This window comes from Gasterosteus aculeatus, chromosome 1, assembly GCF_964276395.1.
Source record: "Gasterosteus aculeatus chromosome 1, fGasAcu3.hap1.1, whole genome shotgun sequence".
NCBI classification, from domain to species: domain Eukaryota; kingdom Metazoa; phylum Chordata; class Actinopteri; order Perciformes; family Gasterosteidae; genus Gasterosteus; species Gasterosteus aculeatus.
The window spans coordinates 28,742,571-28,766,719 of NC_135688.1; the positions used below are offsets into that span (position 1 = coordinate 28,742,571).

Sequence of the window (24,149 nt, forward strand, 5' to 3'; positions counted from 1 at the left end):
CGAACTGCGCAGCTGTTTTCATTTTTGTTCTGTGGTTTGTTTCTGCTCATGTGATCACGTCGTCCTATAACAGAAACATTTTATCAAATCACACAGCAAACTGTTAAGACAACAAAGAGCAACAGCACGGAACAAAATATGAAAACAAACCCAGATAAAATAGAAAATAGGTTAAATTCACTAAGAACACATACATATAGCGTAAGACATTATTATATTGGAGTGTGGGGGGGCTTTTTTTTTAGAAGTGTGCTTCATTTTATGGAGCATTTAAAAAAAAAAGTATGTTCTTTTTTCCTTTCAATTTTGGATCATTGCAGAAAATAGTTTCTGCAATGATCCAAGTACAAGTTTATAATACAAGTTTGTAATATTTTTGTTCAGTGAGATAATCTTGTTAATAAACACAATGTTCCCATGATAGCAAGTATACACAACCAGGCTGTAAAGCCACTTGTTAGTGACATTCTTTTTAAAGACGCATATGCCTCAACGTTTTCGAGAGGGGTATTTACAGACGAAAGAAACAGAATTAGGTATAAATTTAAAAAAAAACATTCCTTCAAGGGGAACTGAAAGTGCAAGACTGCCGACTCCGTGTTTTGAGACGTATTCCAGCCACACAACGGATGTCAGTCTTCTCTAGGAACTTCGTATTCACTAGGAAACTTAAGGTGCTAATACCTTCAGCTCCTTTCAGACCAACTAAGTGGGCCAAACCCGCGAAGCGTTTGCATTTAGCAAGGGAGTGTTGTATTTCTTTGCAATATATAATAAAAAAAGTGATAATTTAAAGTTTTAGTTTTAACACAATGTAATATAAGTGCATGAAAATACATGAGCACACAAGCAGCGGTGGTGAAATGCATGGGAAATGCTACAGATAGATGTTTAAATATCCCTTTGTTACATCAACTGGTAGCAGCACAAAAGTCAACTAGGCCAAAGCTACTGAAACAAACAAACATTGTAGTAGCAGTAGTGAGACAGGGCATGATGCTACCACGCCAATGCTAAACTGCGCTTTACTTCACAAGATTACAATTTCAACATGCAATGTCAAGCAGGGAACTGAGGAAATGGATTCAGACAATTTCAAGTATCCTCTCCTTTTTGCCACTTGATGGAGCTGTAATACTGAAAAACCAGCATGGAATCATAGTTGCGCGGCTTTCTCTTTCAGAGAGACTTCTTTGACCCCCTCTTTGTTTCCCAGAAGTATTCAGGATTAACATTCAGATGAAAGGAAGTCCAGTCATACATTTCCTTGTGTTTTTTGATTAGTAATGCAGCCGTTGATGGCTGAATGTTTCCTTTGTTACAGTTGAGCAATAAGGACCTTTTTCCAAGTGAAAGTCACCTTGGCATTTTTATAACTGGAGCCTGCATGTCCTTTCATAGGCGTAAGCTAAGGGGCACAGAAATTAGGGACGATATAAAGAAATATTTAGCAGGATTTGGTCTCAGGCCTACAAGGATACGTGTGGCTTTAAGAGATTCACAGAGTAGCCCTTTCATCGGCGCCCAATTATCACCTCAGATTTAACTCTAATCAGAACCTGAGCAAAGACGGCAGTTTAATAAGTAAAACGACTCATAACCAGCAGCTTAAAAGCCAGAGGCAATGATGTTTTGAGCAGCTCGGGTCATAGCAGCAGTGACATTACATATTTCATGGACCACGTAGAGGTCACTGACGCACAAATGTACTTTTGACCGCTGGGTTAAATCTGGTCATATGTACAATAAATAAATAAATATGTAGATTTTAGCACATAAACTCACAAAAGATGAACACAGATGAATCATTAATTAATTTAAGTGCTGTTGATTGTTAGCATTTCAAAGACAGTGAAATAAATGAATCATTATTGTGTCTCAGTTGTTCTGTTGTCTCTTGTTAAAAGCCAACATATTTTGTATTTATTCCCTCCTGTCTCTCATTGTGATTCTTCATGAACCATGCGAAATGTACTGAACTGTATTACATCAAATGTAAATGTGGGGCCTCGCCCATCACATAAAATACAGGTAGTATATTGTCCAATAAAGGTGGAGGTGTGGGTGGAGTCCAACAGTCGTCAATACTCCCCTTACTCATTCCAGCCCTGTATAGCGCTGTATCCTTAAAACCACGCCCACTTTTGAGTTACCCAATCAAAGATTCAGAATTTGATTTTAGGTCATCTTTTAACTAAGCTTACAGTTTCACTGTTTATGTCACGTGACTCAAAGCAAAGCCGCTCCCACTTTGAGGAAGACTGACTGCCACTTTACAGTCAATGATGTCATCGATGATGTCTTCTCGGCTCAGGCTTTCATTTGGGCCTTTTTGGACGCAAGCTTGCTTTGCCGACTGGCGACGTGGCGTGTGCGTTCAGGAGGGTTTTCTTCTAGTGTTTGAGTAGAGTGTGAAAGTCAGGCAGTGTCACCCTCTGCTGCTTTAATTTGGCTCATTCTTTTTTCAATCTCTCTGTCTGTTTTTAATTTTAAGTGAAATTACTGAAGAAAACTATTCAGTATGAATTCATACCTGGTTCGATGCCGCAAACAGACCTTGCCTCTTTTGAACTGTCTGCACGCGAGGGAAATGAAGCACGGTGCTGCTTCGGTAATTAGAGATGAATGCTGACTTCACAACTCCCAACTGACGCCCATGAGAACCTGAGGGACGGTCGTCTCTCACCCACATGTAGAGCAATACTTGCAACACAACAGCACCAGCCACCTGTTCTGTACCTGGGATCCTTTTTGGGGGTTTTCCTGGGACGAGCAGCGGCTTCGTCTCGTCTCGTTCGGGTTTGGATGAGAATTGGACGTTCGGCCCGGGACGCACGCGTCCTTCTGCGCGGAACCAATAAGAGGACGGACGAGAAAGAGCATTCTGACATCCATCGTGACGGATTAGAAACGGACGCGTTGTTATCTCGACAGGGGATCAACTCGCGGCAACAAACCCGAGATGAAGATCCGCGTGGTCCAGATCTGGGGGTTCCTGATGACCGTGTTGGGCTGGATCTTCGTGGCCTGCACCATGGCCATGGAGGGCTGGAAGATCAGCGCCATCGGAGGAATGGGGGGCTCCTCCATCGTAAAGGTGGCCTGGTTCTGGTCCAGCCTCTGGAGATCCTGCTTTACAGACTCAACAGCTGTCACCAACTGCTATGACTACCCCATGCTCTGGTCCGTGGAGGGTAGGTCGCGCGGTGATCCAGACTGCAGAAGAAAAAAAGAAAACACTGAAATATTACATGTTTTTTTTGTTTGTTTTTTTCATATTGACTCCCACTTGTGTCTGACTGTGTAACTCTAGGCCACATCCAGATAGTGCGAGGCCTGCTGATGGCGGCTCTCTCCCTGGGCGTGCTGGGGTTCGTGCTCAGTCTGCTTGGCATGGAGTGCACCTACATTGGGGGGAAAGAGCGGTCCAAGTACCGGAAGATCTACGCTGGGGCATGGTGCCATATCATCAGCGGTAATGACTCGCTTTAACGACGATTCATGTCAGTTTATATCATGAGAGAGAGCATAGTCCGATCACAGATTACAACAGAAGATTGCAAATCATAACTCACTCCTCAAATCATCGACACAATACCCTCCCCCCCCTCAGGTTTCATGTCCACATGTGGCTATGCTGTCTATGCGCAGTACGTCTCAGTGGAATACTTCAGCCCCGACTTTGACGGCCTGAGGTAAGTAAACCCTTTGAATCCCTTTTGGTGAAGCAGTACATCTCACGGCGTCTCTCCGTCAGGTACGACCTCGGCACCCCGATGTTCCTCGGCTGGGTTGGTTCCGCCTTCCACTTGACCGGTGGCTTCTTCTACGTGTGGTCGGTGTGCAAGCCGCTCTGCGGAGGAGAGACAACGTGAGTGCTTGTGGTGACTTGTACGATAACCCTGGAGCCATTGGTGTGAACAGGAATAGAAACCGTCGTGGTTAACAGCGTTCCCTTGGACCACCTGCCTGGTGTCCAGCAGAAGGGTTACGAGAACATAACGGGGTACGGCTCTTGCACTGAATAAATAAACTTGGAGCCTAAAAGATGCTCAAGGGTGGATTTTGATACCTTTGGACCAATTGGGGCCTCAGGGGACAATAATTCATGGCAAAAAAAGCCCAAAACAGCTGTCAGGATATGAAAAACACAAATATTTAACAGCATTGTTGTATGAGTAATGTGTTTGTCTCTCTCCAGGGTGATCAAAATCAAGGCAACCAAAATCCAGACACTCCCGGACCCGGAGCAGAACCAGTCCGCGCCGGCCGTGTCCGAGTCCTCCTCCGAGACCAAACTGTCCTCCGTGTCCGAACTGTCGTCCGAGTCTGAACTGTCGTCCGGGTCCGAGCGCTCAGACCTGTCCGCCATCTCCTCAAGATCGGCACACACATCCACATCTGGACGCACGGCGGGGTCGGGGCGCTGGTCTGAAACCAGTAGAACCACCGGCTCCGCCGTGTGGTCGATGTCCAGCGCGTCGACTTTGTCCGAGTCGAGGAGCAGCCGGACGGCGTCGTCGTTGTCAAGCAGCTCAAGGAGTAAAAGTTCAGCCTATAGCCAAAACTCGTATATTTGATTTAATGCGAGTCACCATGTGACGGACAAATATGGCGGATGTTTTTCTATTCAATGTGTGACTGTGGTGAAAGCGAGATGTGTTTTACTATCGCATGACCGATCTTTCTCATTTAACGTCTTTTTGCCCCGACTGTTCATTTTTATAATATGTAATGTACCACAACTAGACGCAATACCTTTATTCATTAAATATTACTCATAACTGAGGCACACATCCATGTCTAATAGAGCGGTAAGCCTGCGTGTAGCCATATAAAACAAAAAATAAAAACAGTAAAACATGTTCTGCATTCATATCATTGTTTCGCACCATAGAGGACACGATCTCCCGCTTTTATTTTGTTAAATCACTGTTGGGACAACTTCCTTTAAATGGTAGGAGGCATTCAGGGCCTTCACATCTGGCTTTATTGGCTCATTTGTCATCCTTTGCCATGTTTAAAACTATATATTATTATGCTAAGTTAATTATATAATATACTATATATACACATGATATAATATATAATGTTTGATCCAATGTGTCATGGACAGAATAAAAATGAATCAAAACTTAGTTTGAGATTATCTTTGGCGACGGTGTAACAAGATGCACACAACAAACTCACAATGAATGATAAATGACCGACTTTAAGGTGGACTGAAAACATGTAATGGCAGGATTAATGGAAAACAATTATGAAAAAGTCCAAAGAAAATCCATTCTCGTTTAAGGTGAAATAATCCATTTTGAGTTTTTTTTTTTTTTTTTTAATTCACTAGCGATTTGACACAGAGTACCTTTGAACGACTGTAAAATGTTACACGATATCTCATGTGGCCTTGGGGAAGCAAAACAACCCTGTTTCTGTCGAGAATCTTAGAAACTGCACTTTCATTTAAATACATTTTTTCATTCTTCAAAATGGGTTTATTATGAGACTGTGGTAGGTTAAACTTTTTTTGTCCATCTCGTTTATTTGTTTGTCCCAGCCTTCCCTCATGCGGGCGGCTGGTGTTTTTACATAAACAGTTTTGTTTTTGCTTTTCGGCAGCAAAGCACATCTATCAAACCTGAAGCCATACTTACGTTATCAGCCAATTGGATCGGTTTTCTCCCCCGCTATGAAATTTTCCCTGGTGGGTTCCCGTACCGGTCTTTACACATTTCACTGTGCGACTGCATGCAGAGTTAAAGGTCTCATAACGTACCATGTAATTAGGAAGTCAGAGTTAATACTTGCCTTTTAAATATAAACCCACAAAGGTGTTCTTGTTTTTTTAATTTACCTTTCTGATGTTTTAGCCACAAAAAACAAACATTAAATTATTTCCTTTTTATTCTAATATATTTATTGTGGTCTCTGATTTTATCACCTTTACATGTGCAAATCCAGTTAATCTGCTGGAAGCTCGTCAACTGTTTTGATGTCAGTAAATAAGAACGGGTATTTGAGTAAAGACAAACTGCGGGAATCAGTGAGGATCTGAAAGATGCTTACGAGGCAAAACCGCATCAAAGATAAGATGACACGACAACACCGCCGGTCGGACAACTGCACGTCAGCGATGACTGAGAGGGAGAGCTCGGTCCGGATTCCCAGGGCGAGAAGCTGCACCGACTCGGACGTCGCTGCTCTTTATTTAACACATCTGGATATATAGTCCCACTGGACTCACCATGAACTACCGGGCGGTGGTGATGTACATGGAGATCGGCGGCTTCGTGTCCTGTCTGTGCGGCTGGGTCCTGGTGTGCTCCACCCTCCCCACCGAGTACTGGACCTTCTCCGAGGTGGGCACCATCGTGCTGACCACCGGCAACTACTACTCCAACCTGTGGAGGGACTGCGTCTCGGACACCACGGGGGTGTCGGACTGCAAGGACTACCCGTCCATGCTGGCCCTGCCTGGTAGGAGAATGGTTAGAATTATTTTTAAGACATTATTTCCATTTTTGATTTTGAAACTCTTTTGAGTTAGGAAAGAAATACAAAAAATAGGAATGAATAGAAATATATTTAAAAAGTCATATTTTCCTTTGTTATAAGAAACCCCGTAAAAGGTTTATATTTTCACCCGCTTCCTTTTCTAGCGTTCCTACACGGCTGTCGAGCGCTCGCCATCTGCGCCGTCATCACCGGTTTCTTCGGAGGCGTCCTCACACTCGTCGGGATGAAATGCACCAAAATCGGCGGATCGGAGATCGCCAACGCCAGGGTGACCTTCGCGGGAGGGGTGACCTACCTGGTTTCGGGTAAAGAAACCTTCCTCGCATGTGTTTGTGTGCAGGGCATGTCCTAATTTAGGCCCTATTCCCCGCAGGGCTCTGTGGTATGGTCACCTACTCGTGGTGGGCCAACAAGGTCATATCAGAGTTCTTGGACGTAAATTTCAGGGCACAGAAGTGAGTACGATTAAAGCAGCGTAATTTTTATTGCAAACAATATCTAGAAACCTATTTTTGATACCTCAATGCTTGCTGCTCAGATTTGAACTTGGGGCTGCTGTTTTCGTTGGCTGGGGAGGGTCGGTGCTTCTCCTGTCCGGAGGTACCGTGCTGACTTACTTCTCTGCAAAAGAAGGCCTTCCAAAAATGTAAATATTACAGTTTAATTCACTATGTTTATGAAGAAGAACGCCCGCTCTGGGATCGAAAAGAGTAGATGAACCCTCGTGTATATATATATATCTCCTGTTCAGTGACAGCTCTGCAGCGAGGCCACAGAGGCCGGCCACTTATGCCACCGCCCGGACGGGACGCACCTACAGGAGGCCCGACACGTCGTCCAGAGCGGCTCGGGGGCCGCCACTGTTTTACGAAGGCGGGAGGAGCCGAGAAGCAGTGAAGACCAGGCTGACGTTCAACAGGGACAGCTTCGTCTAAGCAGGCGGGGAGGGGGGCACGGGGTGGGAGTGAGAAAGTGACTAAAAAGGGGGGGAAAAGGGAAGGTTTGACATTTTGGGAAATGTATCTATTTGCTTTCTTGTTCAGAACTAGGTGATCTATACCACTGATGTCTGTTCGTTCAATATGAAGCAAGAGCCAGTATTCTGTTAAATTAGCTTAGCATAAAGACTGGACCTTATTGCATCTCTAGAGCTCACTTATAAACACGTTAAAACTTGTTTTAGGTTCAAACCTTTTTAAAATGACATCCAGCTGTACCACTTATCATCCTGTCAAATGTTTGACAGGAGAAGATTTGTAATTTGCACATTGGTTTTGTTTACCGCTACGCCTATAATCTTAAAGCTAAACTATGCTAAGCTAAGCAGCTGCCGGCTCCAGCCTCACATCTTGCGTATAGTCATGAGTGGTATCTATCTTCTTGTTTAACAAGAAAAAAAAGAAATGCATATTTCCCAATTTCACAAACTGTTCCTATAATTAAGTCATGTATGTAAATGTCAATTTGGTTACTAAAGCAAACCTTGGTTATCCAGATCCTGAATTAAGTTGGTTTATCTTGCTTTGCCTTTCATCGTGGGGCATCCGCTAAGTTGACCCTTTGATTTGTTTCCATCTGCTTTGTTATAGTCGGCTGAAAGGCTTTGCATAAAAGACACATGAAACATAATGATCTCTTTTAGCTCGGTGGCATGTGGTACGACTTAATATTTGTTTATAAATCTGATCCAAATGCATAGTTCTGCATACTTTTTCTGGCATTCCTCAGGGTTGTGATATTTGATATTTATTTGTGTACATTACTGGTCAGTTTTGGGACTTCGCCACACATCCCATGAATAGTCAATTACAATCTTTATGATTCATTTTTTTTAGAAATGTTATGTCTCTTTGATAAGTTAGTTTTTTATAAACAGTTAAGAAATATGAATCTAGTGATCGAATAAATGAATTCAGCGCCGACATTAGGTTTCCTTTGTTTTGTATTATGAAGCCACAACGACAAGAGTTCTTAATTTGCACCAGATCTGTTCTATATGTTGATCTGTAAGTCACATCACTGGTCAACCTCATGACTCCATCCTGATGAAGGGAAGGCAGCCGAAGGTGCTTGTGAATAAAGCATGGCGTGCTGGGAATTAATTATGCAAAACGTGTCAGGACTTCTGAGCTTTTGCAAAAAAGAATCAATGTTGTTCAAGGAGGCCAACTTGTCTGTACAGAATATAATGTTCACATAGTTATGGATTATTGGAAACTGAATTAATATGCAAGCCGTACTCTTATTGTCAAAGTATTTCAAACTACTTCCCGTTTGGTTTTAGTTTGATGATAATTTATAAATTGATTACATGTTTTGTAAGTAAATCTGCTCATAGTATTATTAGATATCACGTTTTCCTAGTTTTTCACAATTTTATAGGGGCTCTCAAAATTACCTCTAGCCTTCTGAAAATCAGTCTTAATTTTTCCTAAACATGAGGTGTGCAGAAAAAACCTTATTAAATCTGTCGTAGATAAAACTTCTTGGTTACTGTGCTTGGTTGAAGAAAAAGAACCTTCACAATTCGCCTCGCGGAATGTTTCAAGTAACAATTTTTAAAGTGGATTCCACATAGAAATAGATTTTATTGCTCGTATAAATATTTATCATACAAAAATGAGATCATTGCTCGGTTTCACACGTGAAGGCAATATACAATTTGGTGTAGAAAAATTTGACACATACTACATACAGCATCTTGTTTGGAGTGTCGTATATATTCATTGGAATATAACCCCGAGGGAAGAAAAGAAATATAAAAGTTGATCGGTTAAAAGGTCTAAGGCAATCAAAGCATTGGCTCCAGCCTAAAGGTGTCACTTGTGTTTTAACTATCATATTTAGAAGACGGTCTTCCTTCCACGTATTGCTCTCTCTGTATTATAGCAGAATAAAACTGGACTGTGAATCACAGCCTGGAGGTGTCACCTGGGCTTATTGAGGTCTTTGTGTCTGTGCTTGCTATGTCGCCTTGCGGTTACTTATTGCTAATGTCCTCGGAGTCGCTGATGTCGCTGAGGGAGCACATGCTGCTCTTCAGGGTGCTTCCTGTTCCGCCGCCAGTCAGACCTGCCGGGCAGAAGAAGGCGGAGTTTACTGCACCGCTTCACAGACACGGGCAGGAAATAATGATCATCACCACCTCATTAGGCCACGGGAAGCAACGTCTTGGAATGCATTTTGTTTTTTAAAGAATATATCGCCGGTGAAATAATAAATGGTCATCTCCCATTATGCATTATTGATTCATTGGTTTACAGACCTACATCAGAACCTCTTCTGCGTGTCAGAGACGTGCTACCTCTCAGTGTTACTTCTGGGACTCACCTGATTTGACACCTTTCCCGGTGGAAGTTCCCCACACGCTGGTGCTGGGCGAGTCCAAGCTCTTCCTCAACGGTCTGGCCGTTTCCTGTCTGTCCTCTAAGGAGGACACCGCCCATTCACTGCTCTCCTCCAGGTCTGTGAACTGTCACACACACATCAAATGAGCAGGCAGCATTGGAAGCCAAAGGCCTGGGATTTCCATCGCTGAGCGAGTCTGACCGTGAGCTCCTGGACCTCATCGTTCCTCTCCGGTAAGATGCTGATGCCCCCTGCTGGTTTCGTTATTGTTCTCTCTGAGAACTGCTTCTCCACCTTTCTAGCCAGGTTGTTGATTTTGCTTTCTAAAAGAATTAAAATGAACAATGCATTAAAACAGATTTATCAAACAAGATTAAATAATAAAATGGTAGTTCAGTGAGTTCTTTTACCTCACAGAAGCAGAGTACCTACCATGTGCCCGCAGTTTGGACAATAAGGAAACTTGCCTTTGCCAAAGTTCCTCTTGTCCACGTTGCCGTTCTGGTCTTTGAAGCTCTGCAGACGCTTAGGGTCGATCTCCTGCAGCTCGCTGACCTCCGACCACTCGTCCTCGTCGCTCTCCATCGTGGCGACTGCCGTCTTCGTGACATTTCCCGCTGGGCCCCAGTCCTGCTGAGGGCCGGAGGTGAAGGACTGCCTGGCTTGAGTCTGCCTGGACTGGACAGGACTGGCTTTGCTAGGTCGGATTTGGACCTGGTTTAGTCTGGGCTGAGGCGATTTGCCCCTCTGGGGTTTTTGGTGACGTTCCTCCTTGACATCCGAATCCTCTTCTTCAGATTCCTCATCCGAGCTGAAAGGGGGGGTCCTTGAGAACCACAGAGACGGGGGGGGTTTCTAGCAGTCTGACAATTTGTTCTTATTAAAGCCATATAAACGTAAATCACAACCAGCACCTGGCCACATATTATCTTCTATTTTTAGACATGTATCATGGCTGTAAAAATATGATTTTCTTGCAAGCAGCCTGTTGCACCACACAAACAGGATTCTAGATGTTAAGAGTGTAAGAGTTCGTAGAGGGGTTTGTATGAGACACTTTCCCATAGTCTGTGTATTTACCTTCAATAGATGCAGTTTGGAGAAAGTAATTTACTGCTGTGGACGTATTTTGGACACTTAAGATCAATTTAACTGTAGATTGTGTTTTCAATCCTCTATCAAAACATCGACACCTTTACAATTCTCTAAACTACTACATGAACTGCTTCTCTCATCTACTTTGTGGCAAAACTGCCTCTGTGGGTGATTGTGCTGTGGTTTCATTCACATCTTTACGTTATGTGCTGCAGACATTCTGCAGGATCTTATCTATGTGTTTCAATTCCAAGTAGTCATTTATGTAAAACTACAATAAACCACATTTTTATTCTTTACTTGGAGGTGAAGGTCCTGAGAGCGGTCTTGGGCGTGGAGGTCTTGGGCTGGGCGGTGGCCCTGACCGGTTGTGGGGTCTTGGGCTGTTTGACCGCGGGTCCGGACACCGCCTGGGTCGCTCTGGCGGGCAGGCTGCTGGATCGGGGGCGGATCTGCATCACTGCAGGCAGACAAAACACGTGATGTTACTCGGGTATCAAAAAGCCAGCAGGCTCGCAGTTTTTCGATGACTCGCCTTGAACCGTTCTGGGTCTGGTCTGCGACTCGGCTGACGGGTCTCTGCCTCTCCTCTGACGGGCCAGCGTCTCCTCCGCGGTGCTGACGATCTCCTCCCGTTGGCGCCAGTAGTCGGGCATCCCCCTCGCGACACTCTCCCGCTTTAAGTGCAGCATGGCCAGAATGGAGCTGAGCTCTTTGTCGTTCAGGCCACACTGGTCCTGAGGAGGGAGGAGGAGGTCGACACGGCAGCACGTTGAGTCAAATAACGTCCCAGAGCGTCGCATTCGTGATCGCATGTTGTAGACTTTTTAAAAAGAGGCAAACTTACAGATTTTACTCCCAGGTTCTCCAGCTTTTTGACGACGGCCTGCTCCAGATCTGGCCGCATCTCCCTTTTGATGTTGGGGTTCTTTTTAAGAGCCCTCTGTTTTTTCTCCGGTGCAGGCCCGGGCTTCTTCTCCACTGGCCTCCTCTCAGAGAAGCTGCTCGAATCTGAGGAAGAAATCCCGCTATATCAGCCAGTTATGGATACGAAAAAAGGAGAAAATAATCAAGCTCTGATTACAGGCATGAAGGCCGAAATGAAGCAAAAACAAACATGCATTTGCCAACTTTAAGAGCAAAGCTCCATGACAGAGTCAGGCAGATGGATGTGACTGCAGCGCCGCGGGGCAGAAGAGGAGAATGTCTATGACCTCATTCGCCACGAACATGGCAACGAAAAGACGGATGGATGTAATGATCAGCAATGCCGACATGGCAGGCGTCAACTAATGGCACAGGCATTGCGCTTACTTTTTGAAAAGTGTGGACCGCCATCACCTCAGTCCACACTTACGGGAAAGTTTGGATAGTTTGAAGTGGGGTTTGTATGAGTTTGTATAGCCAGTGTTTAGCTGAGTAGACGCAGGTTGGAGCAGAAGCAATGTGCTGCTCAGGACAATACAGCAAAATGTGTTTTAGAAACCATAATATAAATATAAAATAAATAATTTACTACATTGAGAATATTTTACTTATTTCTTCATAAGATGGCTCATTCAGACTCTAGTCTCTATCTATGCTCTATCTAAAGCCACACGACTGCATTGACATAAAAACTCATTTTATTTCGGTTGTTGTGCGACTTGTGAACACAAAACGAAAAAATGTTATAAACAAGCAAACCTATGGAGGCAGCTCCAGTCTTCTGTGAAGTAAAATTACACTTTCTTGTCGGTGCAGTCTGAAGAAAGCACAAATTACGCCTTAAGTTCCCCTTTAGGAAGGAAAGTCTGACAGTAAAATAAAGAGGCAAGAACATTCAGTATTGCTCTAAATTAACATCCACGGCGGCACATTGCTCTTCTCCCGCCGTGGTACTCCTCTGCGTCTCTCCCGACTCCATCTATTGTAGCTAATACACCGACTGGGGACAAGCAGCTCAAACAAAACGCAGTTCAAAAACATCCCAACTCGCCCTTTAAGGGGGAAAAAAGGCTGCCCAGAACAGACTGATGCATCCATGCAGACAGCGTGCAGTCGGCTCGGCTCTGTCGGGGTTTTCTAGCCTCTTTTACCTTTCTCCTCTTCTGACAGCTCCTGTATAGGATCCAGCTTAGGAGCAGAGACCGGCTCCTCTAGTAGGACGGCACATGAGGTCAAAGGTCATTAGAATGAGATCAAACGTGTGTTGTAAAAAGAGATGCCGGGAGGGGGGAAATCCGTAACGCACAGAAGCGCATGCGTGGCGGCCTCTCCGGGAGGAGAGACGTGTCATGTGTACTGCGGTTCTCTCGCGGCGGCGGGTTTTCGCCGAACTTACCGAGCACCACTCTCTTGGGTTTGGGCTCTGGGGCGGGCGCGCTGAGGATGACTGGAAAACAGGACATGGTGAATACATCCCCTAGTGGAAAACATGGTGCGACCAAGTAGTGAAAAAGGAATCCGTACCTGGCACTTCCACTACTTTGGTGGGTGGAATCGAGGAGATATTCCGTATCTGGAAGTTTAAAAAAAAACACAAAAAAAACACATGCACTTTAATTTGAATTTATCACTTTGTTTGTTAGGGAATCAAATTGAAAGATGTCAGGGAGAAATTGAGCCAACTCCTTTCATCGTTCACTTGTGTGGAGATTGAACATTATATTGTGCCGTATTGTATTAAGCCATCTGACACGAAAGCAGATTGATTTGAAAGGGCCAGTATTTGCTGGACTTCTTTATCAAAACAACAAGAGTTTGCCCTAACTGCATAAGTGAGTGTCTGCTGCCCCTCAAATTCTCTGTCCTGTAGTATCAGAGCGCACATGGGGAGCTACTCCAGGAAACGCAACAGCTTCCGGTGTAATATACAGTATCATCAAGTCTCAATACAACACAATCACAGCCCGTGCGGCATATAAAGGATATCCTGAATGAGAGCCGCCCCCCTCCGCCTCGCTTCCTCTCCAGACATAATCCCCCGCCGTGTGTGTGTGTGTGTGTGTGTGTGTGTGTGTGTGTGTGTGTGTGTTGACCTGCTCTCCCTGAGCCTTGATGGTGTGCTCCTGCTCCTGTAGCCTCCTGCCCAACTTCTGCTCTTGCCGCTGCAGCTCGGACAAGGACGACTGCATTCTGCTCAGCTCGTCCAGCAGCTGGAAGAAGACGGGCGGGGGTAGAAGGGGGGTATATGGGTTACAGCTTTTAATAAAAATAAATAAATATATATGCAACTTAAAGGCATTTGCAAGTCAAAGGCACTTTAAACTCAGAAGCAATTTCTAGAGAAAATGTATTTACAAAAGAAATTGCAAGACAACCCATCCATCCATGCAGCATTGTGTCGCGGGTTGATTGCAATTAGTGTTGGATGCGTTCAACACACATCATTTTACAGCTTAGGCAACTTTTAAATAAAACATACTTTTCAATCCCAGTGGCGAGTTGATAAAATAATAGATGAAACATACGTGGTTCTTCTCAGACTCGTGTTGGGCGTTCATCTCCTCCTGCCTGGACCTCCACTTTTTATCCTGGAGAAGAGCACTTGTGTGATCGAAGCGGTTTCATTGTCGTGTAGATTAGAAAACGGTTCCTCCCCTCCACACAGACCTGTTTTTTCAGTTGCTGTTCCAGCTTCTGTACGGCTTGCGTCTCTCTGTAGTTGTCCAGATCCCTCTCCGGCTGCGAGGGAACCGGGCTGGCCGGTTTCTCATGTTTAGCCGTCTGATTCTGATTCACTTCCTATAAATGACAACAAATGAAAGATAATAAGAAATGTCATGGATTTAACATACTCAGAAAACCGCTTCTACTAAAGAGGTTGATCCATTTCAATCCTTTCCGTACGTTGAGAGCCTGAATGTTTCGGGTGTAGAGAAACTCCATCTCCCTGCGAATGCCGTCCTCTATCTTTCTGTCCATGCGCGCAATCTCATCTGCCTTGAAGTGGTCCAGTTCTCTCTGCAGGTCTTTGTGCTCCTTCTCCTGGAATCACGGCATAGGAAAAAGTAAGTGCTCAGTTGACACAAAACCACCAAGGACCAGCATTAAGGTAGAGACTTAAAAGGGACAGTTCACCCCAAAATGTAAAAAAAAAGAAAATAGCACTTAGAATCTAGATTTTTCACCACAGGCAGAGAGCCATATTGTCCCATTATTTTGGGTAGAAGATAGACCAACACCTCAGCAACTCACCCTGATAAACAGCAGTAGAGAGAAGAGGAATGACATGCATTTTGAGAGGAACTGTCCTTTTAAATATACTTCATACTGATTGTTGAAACGCTCAAATGTGACCCAAAAATCCTCAGTACTAACAAAATAATGTTTGCTATTTTTGCTGAACGATAAAAAAGGAGCAGATAAATTGGCTGATGAGCTGATCAATTCACTGACTAATTGTTTTCAGATTGCTGGGTTTTCCTACCTGAGCTGCTTTGGTTTCCAAGGCCAGCTGCTGCTGAACAATCTGCTCTTTCAGGCCGCTGATCACAGATTTGAGGATTTCAATCTGGGATTTGTTCTCGCTGTCCGAGCGAAACTCTGCTATGGTGTAAAGGATGAAGAAAAGACATTGTCTACGTTACGATATCAAGTGCATGTGATTTATCTGACCTTTGGTTCATCCGTTAAATGAATGTACTTGTAAAGCACTTTTCTAGTCTTCTGACCACTCCAAGTGCTTTAACATCATCATTTACCCCTTCACATACTGATGACAGCAGCTAGCATACGCAGTGCCACCTGCCCATCAGCAACGATGGGGTTAAGTGTCTTGCTCAAGGACACAGCGGCACGCGGGTTAGCCGCCAATCCTGTGACAGGAGGACGACCGTGCTCGCCACCCACCCACAGCCATCTGTCATCTGGACCTACGTGACAACGCCACTTACCCATCTCATACTCGTCTGGGTGGCGCCGCTGCATGTGATTCTGGAGGAACGAGGTATTGAGGAAGGATTTATCACAATGAAGGCACTAAAAGAAAAACAGGGGAAAAAAATCTGTTGTCAATATCGCAATGTGAACATTTTTGGACAGAGGTTGCAACTGAAGAAAACACATGTATAGAAGAAAATGTGTGTCATGACACACACACACACACGCCTGTTACTTCAACCTGCTGCTGATGCGGATGTCTTTGTCTCGTCGTATATCAACGGGCGGGTGGAAGTGTGCTGCTACAATGAGTGGGTCAACAAGTGCTGCCATTACAGCGGGGTTTGGAAAAACCGTGGATGTTGAAATTGGAATGAAATGTGCCTTCGCGGAGGAGGAGCCCTGCGTGAGAGTTCGGTGCGGCGGACGGTGTCAAGCAGTAAACACCAAAGGTCCTCAAGGAACACAAACACATCGCCTCTCTATCAATTATTGAGCCGCCTCTGTTAGCCGAGCTGCTATCGCACACCTGGCAACCACACGCCGTCAAGACACACCACGGCCGTTACCGTGGCAACCGCTTGGCTGGGTCAACGTCAGCCGTAGACTCGGACGCGCAAAGGGGGATTTTTGACATGTGCTATAAATAACTCCGCCACCGATGCGGGTAACATTTACGAACGAATGGACCCGACAGAGTGTGTGGGTGAGGGTGGGGGAGGTGGGAGTCAGCGGGTCGTCTTGATTACGGCTCCTCGCCCTTTTGTAAGTGGATTAAAAACATGCTAATTGCCACCATATGACACCATCTGTTCAGCAGCTCTGAATCCTATCCTTCCGGCCTGGAACACAAAGCGCGTTACAAACCAAACCAAAACACGGCGGCCATGGCAGCTTTTACAGCACACAACCACCTTCAATGAAATCTCCTTTTTCCCTCCAAACCCCCGAGATGAAAAGCACAAAGCCGGAGCTGTGAATAGACCCAGGGAACAATGACAGAGTGCACGGGGCCCCAAGGAGGAGGGGGCTGGGGTGACTGATCTAGCTGCCCTATGCCAAACAGAAGTGCCAATGGCAGCAGATCCCCCCCCCCCCCTCCCCCTGCAAAACCCACCTGGAGAGCGAACGTTTAGCGTGTCAGCGGTACCTTCTGGCCGCTGGGGATCCGCGGCGCGAGCATGGACTGCTGAGCACGGATGAATTTCTTCCTCTGCTTGAGCTCGGCGGTCAGCGCCTTCGCCTTCTCCTCCTGCGCCTTCTGCTGGGCCAGCAGCTGCTCGCGCTCCCTGCCGGCGGCCGCCAGCCTCTCCTCCGCCACGCGCACGTTGTGGGCGAGGAACTCCTGACAGTGGAGGAGCCACTCCACCGTGAGCTGGGCGAGCCGCAGGAGCTTGACCAGAGCCGGGTCCACGGGGCTGTGGCACCGCTGGCACCGCTCGCCATCCAGGCTGCAGAAGGTGACGCTGCCGATGTGCTCCTGCAGGGCGTCCAGGTCCAGCTGGCTCACCACCAGGTCTACGTCCACGGCGTTGATCCGCCGCCAGTCCACGCTCTCCCGCCGCGGGCGGAACTTGAACGGGAGCGCGACGGAGGCGCCGCTGGACGGGGTCATGCCGGGCGCGGAGGGCTGGCTGAGCGGGGAGTCCAGCAGGGACGGGATGCCTGCCGATGAGCGGGTCCCCTGGGGTTCGTTGGTGTACGGGTAGTACGCTCCGTCGTGAAACGGCTGGAACAAAAGAAGCCTCAATACATCACATGGATCTCAACATCAGCATCACATTCTGTACGAGACAGGAAGGGGGGGGGGCTGCATCTGCCATGGCGAGTTAAAACCACGGAGCACAGACGGCCGGTTCCATGTCCCCAAGACGCGGTGCCGACGTGCATTCCTCTTACCATCGCGCGGCCGCTGCAGCCTCTGCGGGAACGGAGCGATCGAGCCCCCGTCGCTCTGCCTCGGTCCCGCCCCCCCCTCGCTCGCTCGCTCGGCAGCTCTACGCGACGACGCCGAGCCTGTGTGTTCGCCGCGTTACCATGGAGACAGAGAAACGCGTCCCTGGGGGAGGAAGGAGGGAGACAAGAGGGGGGGGGGGGGACGTGTTATCACAACACTGGCTGCAATGTTTCCCCCACAGTGTCCGTCCGGCGGGAGAGAGACAGACACGACGTGATTTACCTGCGCGTGGGAACGAGGGGGGGGGGGTTCCGTTTAAAACGGTTTCTGGTTTAGTTGCGGCGAAAACTCGGCTAATCTTTCGGCGTCACGTTTCCGAAACACTGCACGTCGGGGCAGGCTTCTTCTTTATGGTTTATCCCCTCGCTTGACCCGGACCGAAGCAACGGCACACAGGTTTGAACTTGTCTACGCGACACTAAATACGTCTCCTTAGGGCCTCAACGTCACCTTTAAGAACAAAACATTCACTCCAATTAAGGCCTCCTCAGCACATTTCGTACCCAACATGGCTAACGGACATTTCTTTAGTCAACGTGGAATCTTCAGACACCCGAACTGAAACGGACCTTAACGTGCTTCACTAACAATTAACGATATTAAATGTTGAGTACTGTATATTGGCGGGCTTCGTTAATGTAAACTTACAAGAGGGTTCGTGTTGCTAATTCCTCGGGAAAGTTTTCTACAGTCGGTACCCCGGGACATCTGTGGGTGACGTAGCCGCTGGGCTCCACATTCCTAAATCCCAGTTTGAGGGAAAAAAAAAAAAAAGAAAATATCACCATCAAGCTGCAGGTACTTAAGATCAACTTCCGGTATTCACCTTCAAAGTAAAGACTGATAGCGGGATTGTGAAATGAAAAAAACAACGAAAATAACTAAATTTAAACTGCATTAAACACAAACATTCGTATGGTCATTTTAATATTCCGGACTGCAGATAAACCTTTGATACAGACCATTATGTGTTCTTCAACGTGGAGCCCGTTTCAGGCAAAGCTCCTCACTTCCGGTGTTGTTGTGGCAACTTGACCCAGCTCGCAGTGGGGAGGGGGAGGGGAGACGCTTTGAAACGGGGAGTCTGGCATCGAGAATAAAGGGGGGGGGGGGGAACGGGGAGTCAACGGTCCTCGCGGCAGCCGGTGGGAAACACGAGTAAAACACGACTGGAGCGAAGGAGGCAGAGTAAATTGTGGTTAAATCTTTAAATAATCCTCCATATGTTGAGGGATGCGGGTGATGATATCGACAACTTTGCGGGACAGCGTGCGCGGTGGTCTTGTGTCAGGGCGCCCCCTCGTGGTCAAAACCGGCACATTAACTCATTTTCATTTGAGGCCCAACCAGCTGTTGGGAAATTGGTTGGTGGTCGCTTTCTAATGTACCACTTGTGGGGGTGGTGCAGAAGGTTCCACCGCAAAACAAAACGTGGCCTTTCGAAATGACATCTAGCCTCAACTCTTTTTTGTAAAATATGTGATCCTTTCACCTCATTTGGGCCTCTATTGAAATTGAAAATCTTTGTAGAATTGACTGAAACACAACATGAAACAGGACATGGAGCCCCTCACAGCTGGTGATAGCTGTGGCCTGCCTGGAGAGTGGCAGGAACTGAGGATTGCAGGATCACACAGTAACAGACTTCCCAAAAACAAGATTTCAAAAATTCACATGTCAATTGGGACAATTTCCCACAAATTTCTTGTAGGATGAAATTAAGTGATGACATTTTGGACAGACTATGACTGGTTGTTGGGGGATTACACCGGCCAGGCGTTTATTCTACTTTTTTATACAGTAAGGAACCTCTATATAAAAAATTGGTGTCAAATCTTAACCCGGAAGACAAGTTAAATGCAGCACAGTAAAGATTGCATTAGTTTCCCTCCGCCTGCGCCAGTCGCTCTGCAACAACTTCATTATTCCACCAACGGAGGTCAGTAGAGATCTGATCGAACGCTGTGGCTTCCTTGTGGAGAAGTGATGTCTCCCGCCCGCCCCGGCACTCACACTCAGTCCCTATCACAGGAAATGCTGCCTATGTGCACATTGAACTCTTCCTCAAAGTCCCGCTGGAGGCCGGCCGGCTGTGGGACGGTTCCTCCGGGCCGGTCCCCCGGCGGCTTCCGTCGAGACCCGATAAATAGGGATCCTTATTCCTCTGGACGGGGCTCAGGGACTGTAAGGATAGCCTGAGGCTTACGAGGAGAGAGGGGGGCTCTTCTCCCCCTCGGGGGAAGACGGGCAGCTCTCATCCGATGCATCAGGTTCAGCTGCGGGACAAGATGCTGATTCTACAAAAGAATCAACTGACTTAAGTTTAAAAAGGGAAAATAATTCAATAACTAACAAAGGAATACAATTAAAGTGAAAATACAGTGTGAATAATAAAATATTTTGCATCTTCCCTTACATCTCCCTACAAGCATTTTATGACTGAATCTGAAATCCCTCACTGACCTGACCAATCCCTATTCAGTTATTACAATATATTCAGTTTTTGACCTAAAGCCTCTTTGTGTAAACATGACAGATGATGATGATAATATTATGCATGCTAATAGCTAATACACTAATAATAACAACACATCTTAGACCATCACGTTTCATAAGCTCTTAACCATTATGTTTCATTAATTTGATATGGTCTAAATACAATTGACTCGCTGGGCTTTCCTACATCCTCTACTCAAACGGCCTGACAGGAGAAAAAAACCCTCATTGGATCACACACATAAATGCACAAATGGACATGCACCTCCCCATCTGCAAGAACCTCCACTCGCATCCTCAGATCTGCAAGCAACTCGCTCTTCTGGGTCCCCAAAACCAAGCTCCCAAACAATGGGCAACCGGGCCTTTTGCTCGGCAGCGCCACAAATATGGTCTCCATGACCACCTAAGATCACTGGACTCTTAAAACAGCCTATTCAGGGAGGCGTTTTTTACTCATGAGCTTCTACTTCATTTTTACTGTGTGGCAACTATGTTTTGCTGGCTCTGTCGCACTCTGAGATCTGTTTATGAAGAGTGCGTTATGTAATATTTTAAGAAAATGTAGAATAAATCCTTAAAAGGAAGGTTTGAGTGACCTTCCCCCAGGCTTTAACTTTACATTGTGGCTGGATGCCATGTGTACAGTAATTAAATTACTTGTATAGATTGTACTTTAATTCATGTTGCAGTTAATAAGTAACACACAAACTATTCTACCACGATTCTAACACTAGTCATTATCACACATATTACAATTTCTACCACCAGGCGTGCTGTTATGCTTAAATTCCTACAACACCATGAAGGGGGTTAGACTTTAGGGCGGGCTTACTGGGATTGACAGGTTGCTGCCGATAAAATTGGCATACATACGACACCTTTACGTCCCCGCTGCACATTCCAAATAAAGAAACCTCTGTTTAAAAAAAAAACAAGGCGACCGTCGTAACCCAAGATGGCGACTGCGATAGCGCTGAACTCCAGGCTTCAAAAGGCTGTGAACCAATAGGTGACTTTGGCCACTTATTACCGATTTATGGTTGAGATTTGTTTTTATCGCGGCAGAGTCCCACATTTATGTTGAAGGAGCAAAGCAATTGTCCATTAACCGTAGAAAGAAAAAAAAAGGTGTGATTTGTTTCCACATGTATTTAGTGTTAAGGCATCTAAAGCCTTCCATAAGAGGGCTTGTGTTTGATAACTCCTGCAGGTGGGGGTGGACGACAGGCCCCGGATATACAGGCCGAGTGGAAGCGGCAGCCCCGACTGACTTGTAGGGTGTCCAGCCCACGGCTACCTGCCGGTTTTCATCTCAGACACTCTGTTGTCTATTTTCAACGAGGCCGCCGCGTGGGGTCACAAGCTGTGAATCAGCCGAGTGGGAGGGAGAGATGAAAGAGCGCACCGCGGCGGGGAGAGAAAGACTCACCGACATCTCATATATATATATATATATATAAAATACATATATATACACAATCCAAAGTGTCGCCGTGGAAATAAAATGGAGTGACAAAAGGTGACAAACATGAACATGAACTTTCATATTTTACGTCACCCATTACATGGAGTTACGAGATAAAGGGTTAATCTGCCAGCATTTTCCCATGCGAGCCGTACTGACAGAGTGAACTGACTTAGTCGTTAGTGTTCCTGGTGTGTGAAGTGAATAAAGGATAAAAACAACAACGTTGAAGCCGTTATTAACATGAAACCAACTAGGAGCCATCTCAATTATTTTTTCACACTTCATCAGGCAGCTAAAAAAACAGCACCTTGTTTTTGACCTTAGCATTTAGAGAGAGAATTTCCACACCGCCGCATCTGAAGGGTGTAATTAAATTTCTCCAGTGTTAATTTACAGGACTATTAGTGAGCTGCTTTTTGAGCTCATTAATGCTATTTCGGCAATAATGGAGACACCAACCGTTGGAGCAGACGTGACGAATCGACCAAATCCCTTAAAATGGAGTTGGGGCCGCCGGTTGAAGCCTTGGCCCCTTCCTTTTTGTCGCCCCTCCATTAGAGGGTCAAATGTTACTTTCGACAGCTTGGACGGTTTTCTATATCAGCGCGGGACAATAGAAGCACTTAACGTGACATTTAGAGATGCTCGGGATTCCCTCTGGAGGGCAAGGGGGGGTGTGGAGGGAGGGAGGGAGGGAGGGGGGGGGGGGGGGGGGGGGTGATGTTATCGCAAACACGTGTTTTAAACGACAGGAAGGGTGCGCCGCGCTTTGGAGAGCTTTGGCCACAAGGATAACGGCCCCGGGTTTTTCTATCAGACGCGTTCTTTCGAGGCTTACAGAACAATCTTCTTAGGTCGTACATTAGGCCCGCTGTGATCCTCGGGAGAAAATCCACAAATGCGCGGCGCGTTTCTAAGCAGTCGGCCAGAGGATGGGAGCGCGGCAGTGGGCGACTCAGGCTTTTCTGGGATTCTGTAACTTCACCAGATGGCCGCAATACACATCTTAGCAGTGGATCACAGCCATTTCTAAAAAAAACAAAAAAAAAAACGACTGGTGTCTCCTGAATCCCGGCCAAGATCTCCTCTCCGTGAATACCAGACTGCACATCTCATATTCATTTATCCTGAGCTCGGGCCTCCACAACAACGTGGCATGAATATTTAAGAGGTAGAGAGAAGGTCAGTTCTCTGGTACCAGACGCCAGAGCAATCGGTCAATTGCCGGCAAAAAATAACCCCTGCCGCTGGACGCCATCCCGGAAAAAAAGTGCTAGAATGTTTGCGATTCACCCGCACATCCGTCCCGCAGATGCGTCTCTCTCGGCGCGGCACTGCGGGGGCTTTTGGACTCGTGCCCGCATCAATGAGGCGGGGAGCTGCGGACGTTTAGGAAACAAGGTCAAGATATTCATCACATGAACATCCTACCGACCCCCCACCACCACCACCACCACCAGCAGCAGCACCACCCTCGATTCTGCTCTGAACCCATGTGGTCACTTCTTGTCTCGGAAACGTGAGTCTTTTATTGGCGTCGTCGCAGGTTACGTTATCGTCAACGGAGACCCGCGTTCTCACTCGGCCACGTGCTTTTATGCGCGTTTACTCCACTTGTCCCCGGTCTCGCGCGGCCTTTTCAATGCTTGAGGCGCCGATGTTTGGTTGTGTGATGCGGTTACTTAAGCAGCTTCCCAAAACCTGCCTCACAGGCCAAAGGGTCTGGATTGCAAAAAAATAAAAGGATCCCTTGGAAGCCCGTCTCCTCGCAACTCATGGGAACAAAGAATGTGTCAAAACATTCAGTTTGTAAGTAACTCTGCAGATCTTCTGGTAAAAGGGAATTGTACCTTTATTTTGAAAGGGTAAAAAGAGGATGTTTCTGCGTTTTGAATGTGAGCTTAACGGAACTTGTTACTGACAAATGTGAATTTTATTCAAAACTATTCGTTTAATGGACCCGTAACAATAATGGCAAAAAGCTCTTACGGTGGTGTTTTTACGCTGACGTTCAAGGATGGTATTGCATGGAAAGGAAGAAAATAAAGGAGTAATTTCACCAGCAGTAAGTGCCATGTCTCTTTATATGCGGGATCCGTTACAGTAAGAGCTTTACCTCGCCAGCTAACCTGCTGCATCAACGGACTATAACGGACTTTAAGGACATTTTTCACGGATATAAAAGAACGCTCGTACGGAAGAATGGAGAAGGGCAGCGGTGAAAAGAAGACGGCGACGTGGTAGGAAAGAGCAAGAAGAGGAGTAAGGCTAGCAAAAATGGAGGGAAACGAGACTACTCGGCGCAGCAAGGATAAAGAGCAACAGATCGAAATCCTTCAAAAGGTAATTCAGGAATACAAGGAAATGATAGAAAAGGAAACCGAACAAGGTGCTGTTAGACAAGAA

The 24,149-nt window shown here is 46.2% G+C and overlaps 3 protein-coding genes across 12 annotated transcripts in view; 2 read left to right on the top strand and 1 right to left on the bottom strand.

The window, feature by feature from the left end:
• Positions 1 to 872: 872 nt before the first annotated feature.
• Positions 873 to 5,138, top strand: cldn10e (claudin 10e). Its single transcript, XM_040178954.2, has 5 exons — positions 873 to 3,194; positions 3,314 to 3,475; positions 3,614 to 3,695; positions 3,758 to 3,871; positions 4,202 to 5,138. Exons 1-5 carry the CDS (start codon positions 2,963 to 2,965, stop codon positions 4,578 to 4,580), a joined length of 969 nt encoding a protein of 322 aa, XP_040034888.2. The 5' UTR covers positions 873 to 2,962; the 3' UTR covers positions 4,581 to 5,138.
• A 1,104-nt stretch (positions 5,139 to 6,242) lies between these two features.
• On the top strand, positions 6,243 to 9,487 carry cldn10d (claudin 10d). The gene is made up of 5 exons (XM_040178981.2): positions 6,243 to 6,474; positions 6,657 to 6,818; positions 6,887 to 6,968; positions 7,052 to 7,159; positions 7,265 to 9,487. Exons 1-5 carry the CDS (start codon positions 6,243 to 6,245, stop codon positions 7,446 to 7,448), a joined length of 768 nt encoding a protein of 255 aa, XP_040034915.2. The 3' UTR covers positions 7,449 to 9,487.
• Positions 9,082 to 24,149, bottom strand: part of dzip1 (DAZ interacting zinc finger protein 1) — a 42,093-nt gene continuing 27,025 nt past the window's right edge. Inside the window, exons 1-20 of one of the 10 annotated variants that reach the window (XM_078101953.1) lie at positions 18,739 to 18,801; positions 18,425 to 18,517; positions 17,719 to 17,878; positions 16,970 to 17,548; positions 15,834 to 15,918; positions 15,368 to 15,483; positions 14,788 to 14,925; positions 14,551 to 14,682; positions 14,409 to 14,471; positions 13,977 to 14,093; positions 13,408 to 13,456; positions 13,280 to 13,330; positions 13,035 to 13,094; positions 11,804 to 11,967; positions 11,492 to 11,693; positions 11,257 to 11,416; positions 10,329 to 10,687; positions 10,063 to 10,184; positions 9,844 to 9,985; positions 9,082 to 9,585 (exon numbers count right to left, since the gene is read on the bottom strand). In XM_078101953.1, the coding sequence (XP_077958079.1) occupies positions 9,494 to 9,585; positions 9,844 to 9,985; positions 10,063 to 10,184; positions 10,329 to 10,687; positions 11,257 to 11,416; positions 11,492 to 11,693; positions 11,804 to 11,967; positions 13,035 to 13,094; positions 13,280 to 13,330; positions 13,408 to 13,456; positions 13,977 to 14,093; positions 14,409 to 14,471; positions 14,551 to 14,682; positions 14,788 to 14,925; positions 15,368 to 15,483; positions 15,834 to 15,918; positions 16,970 to 17,548; positions 17,719 to 17,721 (2,634 nt within the window). In that variant the 5' untranslated portion in view covers positions 17,722 to 17,878; positions 18,425 to 18,517; positions 18,739 to 18,801 and the 3' untranslated portion in view covers positions 9,082 to 9,493. Of the gene's footprint in view, positions 9,586 to 9,843; positions 9,986 to 10,062; positions 10,185 to 10,328; positions 10,688 to 11,256; positions 11,417 to 11,491; positions 11,694 to 11,803; positions 11,968 to 13,034; positions 13,095 to 13,279; positions 13,331 to 13,407; positions 13,457 to 13,976; positions 14,094 to 14,408; positions 14,472 to 14,550; positions 14,683 to 14,787; positions 14,926 to 15,367; positions 15,487 to 15,833; positions 15,919 to 16,969; positions 17,549 to 17,718; positions 17,879 to 18,424; positions 18,527 to 18,738; positions 18,862 to 24,149 lie in introns of those variants that run through there. The other 9 variants (XM_078101920.1, XM_078101959.1, XM_078101942.1 and 6 more) reach the window with 9 other exon arrangements.

Excerpts from the sequence above, each read along its gene's own strand:
- cldn10e (XM_040178954.2), top strand. The coding sequence starts at position 2,963 with ATGAAGATCCGCGTGGTCCAGATCTGGGGGTTCCTGATGACCGTGTTG. Across the intron at positions 3,195-3,313 it reads CATGCTCTGGTCCGTGGAGG|GCCACATCCAGATAGTGCGA; the intron begins GTAGGTCGCGCG and ends GTGTAACTCTAG. Across the intron at positions 3,696-3,757 it reads CCCGACTTTGACGGCCTGAG|GTACGACCTCGGCACCCCGA; the intron begins GTAAGTAAACCC and ends TCTCTCCGTCAG.
- cldn10d (XM_040178981.2), top strand. The coding sequence starts at position 6,243 with ATGAACTACCGGGCGGTGGTGATGTACATGGAGATCGGCGGCTTCGTG. Across the intron at positions 6,819-6,886 it reads GGTGACCTACCTGGTTTCGG|GGCTCTGTGGTATGGTCACC; the intron begins GTAAAGAAACCT and ends TATTCCCCGCAG. Across the intron at positions 6,969-7,051 it reads GTAAATTTCAGGGCACAGAA|ATTTGAACTTGGGGCTGCTG; the intron begins GTGAGTACGATT and ends CTTGCTGCTCAG.